Source organism: Oncorhynchus kisutch, linkage group LG12 (assembly GCF_002021735.2).
Source record: "Oncorhynchus kisutch isolate 150728-3 linkage group LG12, Okis_V2, whole genome shotgun sequence".
NCBI classification, from domain to species: Eukaryota; Metazoa; Chordata; class Actinopteri; order Salmoniformes; family Salmonidae; genus Oncorhynchus; species Oncorhynchus kisutch.
In genome coordinates, this window is record NC_034185.2 from 56,793,939 (window position 1) to 56,808,034 (window position 14,096).

The 14,096-nt window shown below is 43.8% G+C and overlaps 1 protein-coding gene across 1 annotated transcript in view; it reads left to right on the plus strand.

The window, feature by feature from the left end:
• The window catches only part of LOC109878628 (lipopolysaccharide-responsive and beige-like anchor protein), a gene marked incomplete in the record, with an annotated part of 260,305 nt that extends 246,660 nt beyond the window's left edge, over positions 1 to 13,645 (plus strand). The window contains 4 exon segments of the mRNA XM_031837867.1: positions 4,420 to 4,521; positions 4,791 to 4,987; positions 11,568 to 11,719; positions 12,039 to 13,645. Coding sequence (XP_031693727.1) covers positions 4,420 to 4,521; positions 4,791 to 4,987; positions 11,568 to 11,719; positions 12,039 to 12,129 — 542 coding nt within the window.
• Between the last annotated feature and the right edge of the window lie 451 nt (positions 13,646 to 14,096).

A 14,096-nucleotide genomic window follows, 5' to 3' on the forward strand; every position in this document is an offset into this window, starting at 1 on the left:
AGGACTGTATCTTTGTCTTGACTGGGTGTATTGATACACCATCCAAAGTGTAACTTCACCATGCTCGAATGGATATTCAATGTCTTTTTATAAAAAATATAAAAAATGTGTATCTACCAATAGTAGGTGCCTTTATTTGCGAGGCATTGGAAAACCTTCCTGGTCTTTGTGGTTGAATCGGCGTTTGAAATTCACTGCTCGACAGAGATCATGATTTAAAAATCATTTTAAACACGTAAGTCCATGCAACTTATTGTGACTTTTTAAGCATTTCACTACTGAACTAATTTAGGCTTGCCATAACAAAGGGCTTGAATACTTATTGACTCAAGACATTTCAGCTTTTCATTTAAATAAAAATATTTATAAACATACCACTTTGATATCATGGGATATTGTGTGTTGACCTGTGACACATTTTTAACAATGTGATAATTTTTTTATTCAGTCTATAACTCAACAAAATGTGGAAAAAGTCAAGCAGTGTAAATACATTTCTGAAGGCTCTGTATCTGTATATGTGCATCTGTTATTCTTCGGCCTGAGCCAGCCTGCGTTGTGTACAGAGTAGTTTGTGTGAATCAAGTGTGTCTCTGTCTCTGTCTCTCTCTCTCTGTTGGTCTCTGTCTCGGTGTCTCTGTCTCGGTGTCTCGGTCGGTCTCTCTGTCTCGGTCTGTCTCTCTGTCCCGGTCTCTCTGTCGGTCTCTCTCTGTTGGTCTCTGTCTCGGTCTCTCTGTCTCGGTCTGTCTCTCTGTCTCGGTCTGTCTCGGTCTCTCTGTCTCGGTCTGTCTCTCTGTCTCTGTCTCGGTCGGTCTCTCTGTCTCTGTCTCGGTCGGTCTCTCTGTCTCTGTCTCGGTCGGTCTCTCTGTCTCGGTCTCTGAGTGTGTGTGCATCTGTTCTTCTCCAGCCTGCCAGATTCTGCATGGTGCAGCAGTGAGATTTAGCAGCAGTACTTTAATCAGTCCGGCCCACCACCACAATATGATGCTCCATTGCTCTAGACCGCATCAGGGTCTGCTAACCATAGGGCACGAACGAACACACACACCAGAAATTCCTTTATTCTCCCGCCAAACACAGTGCTTTCATGTTCAGACCCCAAACACACACGCACACACACAGACACACAAGCTAGTTCCTGTTTAGCTGCTGGCTGACACAAATTAGCTTTCTCTGTGCCAAATGTGTCTGCAGTATCCAAATGTTTCATTTGCACACACACACACACACACATCTACACAATCAGTGCCTGATCCGTACACTCTTCTCTGTGTGAGTGAGTGAAGAGCAGTAGAGAGCATGCACAGTGGGAGGGGATTCAGCAGACTATACTGAACTCTGGTGGCTCAACGGTAGAACACACAGGTTTATGGGTCGTCCCCCCCACATTTTTAAACCATTACTTTTTAATAAAGATACATTTAGGAAGTAGCCTCTAGATAATCATTCAGTGAACAACAGCTGAAATTACATATTTTTTTCTCTCTAAGCATTACACACACAAACACAAACACAGTTCTCTTTCCCCAGGTAAATGATACCCTTCTCAGTACAAACACACACACACACATTTCTCTTTCCCCAGGTAAATGATACCCTTCTCAGTACACACACACACATTTCTCTTTCCCCAGGTAAATGATACCCTTCTCAGTACACACACACACATTTCTCTTTCCCCAGGTAAATGATACCCTTCTCAGTACACACACACACATTTCTCTTTCCCCAGGTAAATAATACCCTTCTCAGTACAAACACACACACACACATTTCTCTTTCCCCAGGTAAATGATACCCTTCTCAGTACACACACACACACACACACACACACACACACACACACACACACACACACACACACACACACACATTTATCTTTCCCCAGGTAAATGATACCCTTCTCAGTACAAACACACACACACACATTTCTCTTTCCCCAGGTAAATGATACCCTTCTCAGTACACACACACACACACACACACACACACACACACACACACACACACACACATTTCTCTTTCCCCAGGTAAATGATACTCTTCTCAGTACACACACACACACACACACACACACATTTCTCTTTCCCCAGGTAAGTGATACTCTTTTCAGTCTACACACACACACACACGTACGTTAGCAGTGTTGGTTTTATGTATTATATTGTAATCAGATGTCTGCCTAATGCAAACCAAATGGTGGTGAGCAGCTCAGGTTAAACGAGGCAAAATCCCACATCACGCTTTAATCCTCGCCGTTGTAGGACATAAATCAGAGTTTCTGACGTTTAGGATGTTTGACAGTTAACTTAATGAAATCTATACATGGAGAGATCATGACCTGTTGGTCTGGTGTGGCCACAGTGTCAGCATGGTGGAACGTAGTTTGAAAGTCGTCAGGGTGCCTGCCTGGGCCTTTAAAAGACGTTAAAATACTTCACTGAAATGAACTTAAAGGGGTTGTCCATCATACCAGGAGCCGTTTTACTTTACAGGGGAGGTCAGTGGAGGTACAGGACTTTCTGCCTTTACTGTGTTTAGGGTTACTACCCACCAAGCTGAAGGCAGTTAGTGTATCAGAGGAGTCTGCACTAATGAAAGATTTACACAAGTTGTGTTTTTACTCCAGAAAGTTCAGGAGTCAGTCATTTATGTGTATTGAGTTAAACTTAACCAAAGTCTAATTCAATTGCGGAGTGAAGTTGTTAAATGTGCAGTCAAAATACCAAAGCTTGTTGGTTTGCACAATGGCTATATAGTGGGAAAAGGGCTAGTGAAGAGGCACCTCAATGGTGAACATAGTCAGCTATCTCCTAGGTGTGTTCTCTACAACATCAATGGTTAACATAGTCAGCTATCTCCTAGGTGTGTTCTCTACAACATCAATGGTTAACATAGTCAGCTATCTCCTAGGTGTGTTCTCTACAACATCAATGGTGAACATAGTCAGCTATCTCCTAGGTGTGTTCCCTACAACATCAATGGTGAACATAGTCCGCTATCTCCTAGGTATGTTCTCTACAACATCACTCCTCAGAACGTGCTGTTCCAATCCTCAAGGCTCAGCAAAGTAACAGCATATTCTATAGGTGGCTCCCATGTAAAACAATTCGGTATTTAACAACCATGTCCATTCTAGCTTTTCCATTTCTATGACTTCCTTCTTGAAGTGCTGTCTGTCGGTCTGTCTCCTGCTGTAGTTGAACTTGACCCCGTCCTCACCTCTGTTTGAGAAGACCCAGGGCACCATGCGAGACGTGGCGTTGAGACGCCCTCTGTCTGATAGTGACCTCCTAATGAACTGCAGTGTGGGACTGACTGTGGTACAGTGCTTTAGCAGCTTTACTATGACCTCTGACCTCTCACCCCACATCAAAGGGAGCAGGGGTCAGCTGGGACCCCCTGTTAAACACCAATATTATCAGTGCAGCAACCTGGCCCCTGTAAAGCACCACAAAGTGGCAGACAGACTTTACCATCCCTCAGAGAGAGAGAGAGAGAGGGAGGGAGGGAGGCAGGAAGGGATAGAGAGAGGGAGGGAGGGAGGTTTGACTCTTTCTTCTCTGTCTACTCTGCAGTGCATGTCCGTTGGCTGTATTTACTTAACAAGTTTCATCACTGACTGATGTAGTGGTCAACATTGTGGTATATCCAACACTGGGCAGTACCAGTATTGGCAGGACAGGTGTTGATTGGTTGGAGCTAACCCAGAGCAGAACTCTTGTTTGGGCTCTTGTCTCTGATGGCTCAGCCCAACGCAAGTGAATGATGGGCTGTTCTTTTTGGCACATCTCTTTCTCTTCTCTCTCTCCTCCTCATCTCCTAAAGGACGGTGTCAGAGCCCAGTCTCTTGTCTGGAGGCATCTGGAGTGGGTTAGGCTCTTCTGGGGGAGTACAGTGTATTAAAGGAAGAGGGAGACTGTTAGTGACAAGTGTTGGAGAGAGAGAGTGGAGATGCTATCGCTAGAGTCCTGTCTGTTTGCTGAGAGGGGTGGGGGTGAGTTGGGAGTGTGTCTGGTCTGGGTCTAGAATAAATGGCAGCTACTATGCTCTAGTTCCAGTGATGTCAGAGTCCACCACATAGCCACTCTTAAATAAGGACCAATTCTCACAACCACCCCACACCCAGTGGCTAAAACCACTGACAGTTATGATGAGAGCTCGTCAGAATCACTCTGCATTGTTTTATAGCCGGAGCACATACTCTGACAACATGTTGCCATTCATTTCTGAATTTTCATTTCTATGTGGTGAAATGCATGACCATAAAGTGGGTCTTCCACTTTGAATATTCCAAGCATCACATTCTGAGGCATTATGACTTATAGGAAAATGTTTGTGGATTTACCGCCCTCTAGTGGCTGTGAAATGTACATGCCCACACCTGATTTCCATTGGCTAACGTGTGTTTTTCCCCAGCTGAGTTTGTGACGCCCAGAGCCATTCTGACGGGTCATGACTGTGAGGTGACCTGCGCCAGTGTGTGTGCCGAGCTGGGACTGGTCATCAGTGGCTGCAGAGGTGAGTATGTGTGTGGATCAACCGAGGCCTCTTGCTACAGACTGGGTTCAAAGTAACTTAGATCTTGGTCACACTGACAATATGAATGTCAGAACAGTGAACACTTTCATACTGAACAACCTCATACTGTCAATGTAGACACGTCTGTGAGTCGCTTTGGATTTAGAAGAAGAAATTACCATGTTATAATGTCATTATGATGAAAACCCTTGAGTGAATCAGTTGAAATCAGAGCCGGGTTAGTAACTTCTATTTTCCTCCACTCACAGAGGGCCCGTGTCTGATTCATTCCATGAATGGGGACCTGCTGCGGACCCTGGAGGGCCCGGGGGGCTGCTCGCAGCCCCGTCTCATCCAGTCCTCTACAGAGGGCCACGCCGTAGTCTACTACGACAAGGGACACTTCTGCTTCTTCTCCATCAATGGAAAGCTGCTGGGACACATGGAGGTGGAGGAGAACATCAGGGTAAAGGAACCCACTGATATAGAGGGACAAAGTCATTTCATTAAGCTTCTAATGGTTTGAATGTTTTGTTGGAAAGCCTAGTGTACACACGTTTCAACCTTCATCAAGCCTCTCTCTGTCCTGTTCTATTCTACTGGTCTGGGGAAGTTTCTGTGCTTCATCATGCCAGTGGTCTGCTCTCTGATTAAAGGCCAGCTCCGTGGTCTGAGGCCTGTCTGCCTCAGGGCATACACATCTACAAACCCCTCACGCACACACACATCTACAAACACACACATCTACAAACCCCTCACACACACACTTCTAGCCTAGGAAGTACCAGGTCAAAGGCTCTTTCCTTCCATTTCTCTCCAACCTCTCCTCTCCTCCAGTCCAGACAAGTCTCTTTGATCCTGGGCTCCCGTGTCGAGTCCTATCAGGTCTTAGTGCTGGTTCAGCATGGCAGGAGGGCGGACATTCTCCCAGTCCTAGCCCCATTAACAACCCTCAGGCACCACACGACACATTCCCACATTTCACATTTCCTGCCTCACGGCTACGGTGTCACAAAATGGCCCCCGCTCTTTGGCCAGTTTCCCTTTCCCCCTGTTTCCGATGGGCCTGGGAAATGTAACCCAGTCCCTCATAGGCACACCTGCTTCCCATTTGAGCCAGCTGTACTCTGCCCCTGTCACCCAGTCACAGTCACAGCCATAGCACCAGGACTGATTACTGAGCTATATACATACCTACAACCCCCCCCCCCCCCCATTTGTTTCCAATAAGCAGATTGAATCAGAATTCATTGGCAGAGCAAGTCTGGTATTGAGTTGGTGTTGATTATATTGAAATCACATGCTGCTGAATAGGGAAGGTTATTAAATGGATGACCTTAGAAGTTTAGAATGAGTTTCTACTGTAGTGTTTCAGATTCTACTGAAGATTAGGTTGGTGAGATCCAGATCAGATTATCCTCCAAATAGCTGTTATGAAGATTAGGTTGGTGAGATCCAGATCAGATTATCCTCCAAATAGCTGTTATGAAGATTAGGTTGGTGAGATCCAGATCAGATTATCCTCCAAATAGCTGTTATGAATATTAGGTTGGTGAGATCCAGATCAGATTATCCTCCAAATAGCTGTTATGAAGATTAGGTTGGTGAGATCCAGATCAGAGTATGTTCCAAATAGCTGTTATGAAGATTAGGTTGGTGAGATCAAGATCAGAGTATGTTCCAAATAGCTGTTTTGAAGATTAGTTTTCCGATTTTATAGTTAGTTGCTGTCTGATCCAACACAGTTGTAGGTTTTTCCAGGTCCCCGTAGTGTGCTCCCCAGCCCGTTCTTTTCATGTACATAAACCGCTAGCCATTCCTGGGCCGTTGTGCGTCTCTCCCCTGCTGGGTGTTGTAAATTCCTGCCACGTCAGACAGAATCAGGGCACTCTTCACATCTCAGGGTAGCTCTGTGAGGGCAGCCCCCCCCCTCGTCTCCGTATGAGGCCTGGACGGGGTGTTTAATGCACTGCACTAGACACCAGTATCAATCTTCAGCTAGCGCTGCGTCCCACCGCACAGCAGGACTCCGGGATAAATAAATGTTTGTCCTGGCCCAAGGTGTCCCCTTACAGTAGTCTTGTCCCAGACTGTGTGTTGGTGTGTGTGTGTGTATGTAGATTTTTGTGTGTGTGGGTGCACAAGTGCTTATGTGTGCATGCAGCGTGAAGGTGACTGGGTATGTTAATAACTGGAGCCTATTTTTGTATTGGTATTTATTATGGATCCCCATTAGGTCCTGCCAAACAAATGAAGACTAAAATAAAACAGTACATTAACATTATTACACCACTACATATCTAAAATATGTGTGTAGAGTGAGTGTTCTGGCGTGTGTGTGTGTGTTTCCTCATAGTCCGCATTGTTCCATAAGGTGTATTTTTATGTTTATGTTAAAGCTTGCATGAGTTACAGAGTTCCATGCAGTCATGGCCCTGTGTAGTACTGTGTGTTTTCCTGAGTTCGTTTTGGACTTGGGGACTGTGAACAGACCCCTGGTGGCATGTCTTGTCGGGTATGCATGGGTGTCTGCGCTGTGTGCTAGTCGTTTAAACAGACAACTCAGTGCTTTCAACTTGTCAATACCTCTCACAAAGGAAAGTAGTGATGCAGTCAATCTTTCATCTACTTTGAGCCGGGAGAGATTGACATGCATGTCATTGATGTTAGCACTACATTTAAGGGCCAGACATGTGCCTATGTCCCCCACCTGTATGACTGGGCAGTAGTCCAGGTGTGACAAAACTAGTGCCTGTAGGACTTTTGTTGATAGCGATGCCAAGAAGCAGAGCAACTCTTTATTACGGACAGATCTCTCCCCATCTTAGCTACCATGTCAGTTTACAATCCAGGCTTACATCAAGCAATTTAGTATCCTCAATTTGCTAAATTTCCACATTATTCATTACAAGATTTAGTTAAGGGTTTAGTGAATGATTTGTCCCAAATACAATGCTTTTTAAAATAATTAGCTTATTACTTGCCACCCATTTTAAAACTGACTGCAGCTCTTTGTTAAATGCTGCAGTGATTTCACTTGCTGTAGTAGCTGATGTGTAGAATGTTGAGTCATCAGCATACATAGACACACAAGCTTTACTCAGAGCCAGTGCCAGGTAATTAGTAAAGATTATAACAAGTAAGGGGCCTAGACAGCTGCCCTGGGGAATGCCCAACTCCACCTGGATTATGTTGGAGAGGTTTCCATTAAAAAAACACCCTCTTTGTTAGACCGATAACTCTCGATCCATGCTATAGATGTAAAGCCACAACACAGCAGCAGATTAGATTATGATTTCAAAAACTGATGTCATTTATCCCATTTAGAATATGGCCCTAGTTGTGTTGGAGGGTAAAGAGAGTTGTAACTCTCAGCAACAACCTCTCTCCTGGCTGGTTCTCTGATAGCAGATTCATCCAGCGCAGTTGAGTTGAGGCCATGCTGAATGGATTACAGTCTTAGCCCCACTAATATAACTCAGACAGTGTAAGTAACCATTCTAGCAGATTGTGTTTACTGTCTTCTCCGTGTGCATGTAACTGCTAGAATGAACAGCACCATAAATTCAGCTTTTACCTTGAGCAGACGACACTGAATCCCACCTAACTCTTCACATTCCCCTTCGCTCTCCCCAAAAAGCGTTAAAAGGAGCATGTGGTTCTATAATAGTTCTCCCTGGCATCATTGCCAGGCTCTGAAGTCATCCTTCAGACACCTGAGTCACGTCAGCAATCTTGGCTCCTGTGGAGACGGCGGCCATCTTGTTTGGCTTCCGAGTCGCAGAGTGGCTGATTTTATTCTGTCCTGGATCAACCTCCTACCTGGTTCTGGCTGAGTAGTCTGCCAGGTCTCCAACCCCCCAGCAGCACACAGTGGGTGATGTACTAGGCCATAGAAGGCTACATCAACACCATATAGTAAGTACATCAGTGCCAGAGGCTGGATGGAGTCTACATGGAGGAACAATTGAAAGAGAGTAACTGTCAAGTTAGTTCACGCTTATGAATTGAGGTCATGAATCAGAACAGTTTGTTCAGTTTGGGACTGCTGCCACTAGTTCTGTGAATATAATGGGTCATTCCTGAAATACTGAGAGCCATTTTGGCAAACAATATCAGAACTAAATATTCCTTTGTTGAGTTAATCCTAAATGATGCTGATCTAAATGTCTGTTCTCTTAATCAATAGTGTCAGATTAACTAACAAAAATTGCTAAGGGGCTTTATATGGCAAGATAAAGGACGCAATTACACAGATATCACACATCAAACAAATCTAAACAGAATGACATCCCCAACACCTCCCTCCCCCGATCACCCCACAGCCATACTCCTTTCCCAGAATCCTTTCCCAGTCCTCTTGGATGGCGATCTAACAAAATGCTCTGGAAAGATTGATCCTTCAGTCCCGTTGTCAGTGTGTGAGTGTGTGTGCCTGAGTGAGTGTGTGGCTCGTGTGTCCGCTCGAGTGTGTATATGTGTGTGTGTGTGTGTATATGCGTGAGTATGAGTCAGTGCATTAGTTCAGACTACCAGGTCTTCTGATACTGCAGTTTACTGTCAGCAGTGATCCGTTCACTGGACATCTTCCCTGTGGCTCATAAGAGGCCAAAGGTTGTCTGTGTGTCTGTACTGTATATCTGCAACCAGTTATCACTTCAGGTCCATTGGGAGCTAGAGTGACCTTTGGCTTATTGGGAAAACATTTCTCCCTCTTTTGAATGTGCAACGACTGTCTTTGTTAAACATTTTGATTGTTAAATGATCCATTATATTAGTTTTAGCGGTGGTATAAGCATCTAACACAACTTTAGATTGACTTGAGTTGGTATCACGAAATAAGCTAAACTGATTGCCAGGAATGTGAAGAGTTGGGTTAAGTTCGAAATAAGTTGTGTTCATTTGAAATATTTAGCATATAAAATATACTGTCAGGTCCAACATTATTGGCACCCTAGAGAAAGGGTTTGATTTGATTTGATTTGAGATTTGCAAACAAGACTATAAAATAAATGGAAGTACTGAGCTATATTATGTGCTGAACTTAATGGGAAATTAAAGTATTTTATACTAATGCAAGTACTGAGCATGTGGCTCTGTAATTGTTATCTGGCTTCTTGGCTCTGAAGTCATCCTTCAGATACCTGAGTCTTGTCTGCCATCTTGGCTCCTGTGACCATTTTGTTTGGCCTCCCAATCACAGTGGCAGATTTATTCTGTCTGGGAACAGCCTCCTACCTGTGTCTGGCTGAGTCGTCTGCCAGGTCTCCAACCCCCCAGCAGCACACAGTGGGTGATGTACTAGGCCATAGAAGGCTACATCAACACCATATAGTAAGTACATCATCAGTGCCAGAGGCTGGATGGAGTAACACTGACTTCACACAGTCTACTGTCAAGTTACTAGAAGGCTACTTCAATTCCCCCCCATTTAGAATGAGCAACTACTGTCTTTGTTCATGCTTATGAGTTGAGGTCATGTATCAGAAAAAGTTCTGTGTGTGTGTGTGAGAGAGGGTCAGTGCATTAGTTCAGACTACCAGCTCTTCTGATACTGCAGTTCACTGGACATCTACCCTGTGGCTCATAAGAAGAGGCCAAAGACTGTACTGTACTGTCCGCCTGTACGTACGTACTGTATATCTGCAACCAGTGATCAACTCCATTGGGAGCAGTCAGGCTAGCTAAAGAGATTTTTCTTATATGGTAGACATTTCCCCGTTTTGAATATGCAACGACTGTCTTAAGTGTTTAGATTGTTAAATGATCCATTATATTAGTTTTAGCGGTGGTATAAGCATCTAACTCAACTTTAGATTGTTAAATGATCCATTATATTAGTTTTAGCGGTGGTATAAGCATCTAACTCAACTTTAGATTGTTAAATGATCCATTATATTAGTTTTAGCGGTGGTATAAGCATCTAACTCAACTTTTGATTGACTTGAGTTGGTATCACAAAATAAGCTAAACTGATTGCCAGGAATGTGCCAATTTGTGTTAAGTTCAAAACCAAGTTTTGTTCATTTCAAATATTTAGCATTTCAAATATACTCTGCCGGCTGCACCACATATGGCTTGGATGATGAATGTTTTTGTTTAATCTTCCATCCGGTAATTGCACTTCTCTTCTCATCTTTCTAAGCCAGCTGTGACTGAAATAGCTGCATCCCATCTAACATACAGTATGTTAATGTGAAACCGCTAATTAGACTAACTTACACTAGTTATTACTTACAACATTTCCTTGTCATCTCATCAGCGTTCGTTACCTCGTGATTGATGCCTCCGACTGGCTTCAATTTCAAACTATATACTGTATGCATAAATATACCCCAACACAGAAGTTTAGTGTAGGGCCGTAGTGTATCCCCGTTTCCCTTGGGAACTCATTAAGTGTAACACAGCCCATAAGTGCACAGGAAAACCAGATGAGCAGAATAAATCTCTCTCCACTGTGCCTGTGGGGAGCCGTGCCTTGTAGCAGTTCAGGTGGATGGACTGCTGTTCTGTGCTGTGCTGCTCGCCACATGAATGTTGTGAAATATCTGGTTGATACTGTGCCTCTCTCGCTTGGTGCAGGAAGTGCTCACAGAGACTGTGATTGAAATAGCACACCGTGAGGTAGGTGGTGAAGTCACTGGTGTCCTAGACTCGGTCACTAAATCGGACCACACCACAAAGCCTATACTGATAAAGCTTTGGTTGATTGTTATTAAGGAGTTGTTGTAGACACCTCTCTCTATTGGACAAATAGCAGACGCCAATATGGCGACAGGATTCCTCACTGGCCAATAAGCCCATGTTCATTATGCTTTATGATAGTGGTCAGCTCTGGTGTGGTGTGAGGGAGTTACACATCCCATCCAAATCTCTGCATGTATTAGCGCCCTCCAGTGGTAGGTGCAATAGGTATGACGTCCACAGGAGGGCGCTGACAGCCTCGTTGACAATGCAATAGAACAGTAATACAGGAATGTTCCCTATTGTCTTGTACATAACGTCTCCTGTCAGTCAAAGTGGTGCTGTTTCTCCTCTCCCGTCAGGCCATGCTGCTGAGTCGGGACGGACAGTACCTGCTGACGGGGGGAGACGGGGGAGTTCTGTCTGTCTGGCAGGTTCACAACCTCAAACAGATGTTCACCTACCCTGGCTGTGACGCAGGCATCCGCTCCATGGCCATGTCCAACGACCAAAGGTAACATACACACCTGGACTCTGACGCTGTAATCTTCAGTCACATAGGTGTTGTGTGGTATGAAGTTTTAGCACATAGGAAGAAATAATGAAAATACGGACTAATGATTAATACCATCTTCAGATGTGTGGGCTTGTAGTAACTAACATCAGATGGGAAATAAAAAACCTTCCCAATCTAGAATACCCAGATGAAGACCTTGGTGTTATTCACAGTATAATGACAGACCTACTTTACGGCCTTAGTAAAAGTACATGATGTTCTGTCTACATGTATGAGCCTTAACTCAACACTCCCTCTCGGCGCTGTCCTCTCCTAGGTGCATCATAACCGGCATGGCGTCTGGTAGTATAGTCCTGTTCTACAACGACTTCAACAGGTGGCACCACGAGTACCAGACCAGATACTGAGGCAGGACCACACAACAACAATCCCTGAGAATCTGGTTAACGTGGGACCTACCTACTGCAATCCTGTCGTTCGATGTACTAAGGCACTACTCAATACATATTGATATCCTGAATGTATCTTAAGAGAAGAAAAACTGTCTGATTCTGTCGAAAGAAGCAAACTATTTTTAAAAAAAGGGCATTGCTATATTTTGTAGGGCATATCGAAAATTTCATATAATATCTTAGGGTGGGGTTATACCTATGGTTACAAATCTATTTTTAGCTTGATAAGAGTCTATTTTCATCTCGAGCAGAGGAAAATAAGGGTTCAAAGTGGAAGTAGGTAGAAAAGTATATTTGCATCTATTGTCTTAAGAATCCATATATTTGTGTACTTAGGGGTGAGTGATTATTTTCAATAGGTGTGAAACGTGGAGATATAATCATTCTTTTGGTCATTAATATCCTTTTTTTCATGCTCTTTTTGCTACTGTGTGGAAATACAGGGAAATAAAATCTAAGTTTGTGTGGCGATCGAGCAGGAAGTTCAGTAAGTCCTTTATGTGTTCATGACTTGAGAGGGAATATATTCTATTTAAATGTTTGTACCCACCTCTGTGTAAACGGACAGATCTTGCCTTCCTGTGCATGAGTTATTCCTCTGCTGTCCTGATGGTGGTGTACACTGCACAAAGACTTGTCACCAGTTGTCATATGTGTATCAGACAGTCAATCATAGTAACAAGATGACTGCCGGTGTGATTAGTTTGTATCCGAGTGTTGTCATGACGATCATTAGCTTTATGTATTACTGTAACCATACTGATGAATAATATGTCTGTCAGTAGAAACAAATGTCATGGGCTACGTCCTAATTTTGTAAAATGGCGTACTTTCCTCATCACCTATCAGAACTTTACATGAAGGAGACGGGACGAGGAAAGGAAGCCATTCCAAATGGCCGACGTAGCCATGATGTGCTTCTTTGTATAACTTCTTGTTAGCTTTTCCTCCACTGAGGCATTTGCAGTACTTAAGCATATACTGTATCATATTAGCGATCGACACAGTGCCCAAACCATGCTAGGATCAATCAAAGTATCTCATCTTGGCAAAGAGAGGTGCAGCGAAATGAGGGACTTGTCAGTCTGTCTGTGTCACGGTGAATATTCACGGGTTAAACCAGACCACAGACAGCCCGGGTCCTGGACAGCCAAAGGGTGTGCACTTTTTGGTTCAAGCCCAGCTTTAAAATACCCGATTCTACCTAATTATGGGCCTTCAGGTCAAAACTGAATTGAATCAGGTGTTTTGGTGCAGGGTTGGAACACCCGATGTGGTTCCAATACAACGGTTGCTCATAAGGAGAAACATTCCGTGTTGGTTTGATCTACGCTTGGTGTGGTTACCATTACAATGAAATGGCTACTACTGTATTTTCTATGTATCGCTCAATATTTTGGCAATCAATTTGGAATGAGTGTTTTTGACGCGTGATGAGTTCTGACAAATAAAATTGAATTTTTTAACTTGATGTCTTGTCTTCAATTGAACTGTTATTTGAACTCACTTTTTCTGAAGTTCGACTGGAATGTAGCCTGGGGTGGAGTTGCACTAACCACATCGTTCACAGAAGCTTCTTCCTGGCCGCAGTCAAGGCCTAGGTAGGTAGGTTTAACCCATATTAGCATGGGTAATATCATTGAGGGCTTCCACAATTGTAATGTAGTTGACTGGGTGGGACTTCCATCTTCATTGGCTGATCCTTACTGGTGACCCTGTTGGAGTCATGTCCAACCAGGTCATCGGGCGGGATCAGCCAATTGCGAAAAAGAACATTGACTACAAAATGGAGATAGCATGGGCAGCGCCATTGAGGCTGTCACAGACACAAAGATGAGTGCTATATCTCTATGGTTTTGGCTAAGGTTTATTCAAATTGCAAAACTAGAAGTATATAAAGACTGTTTAGATGGAATATCATC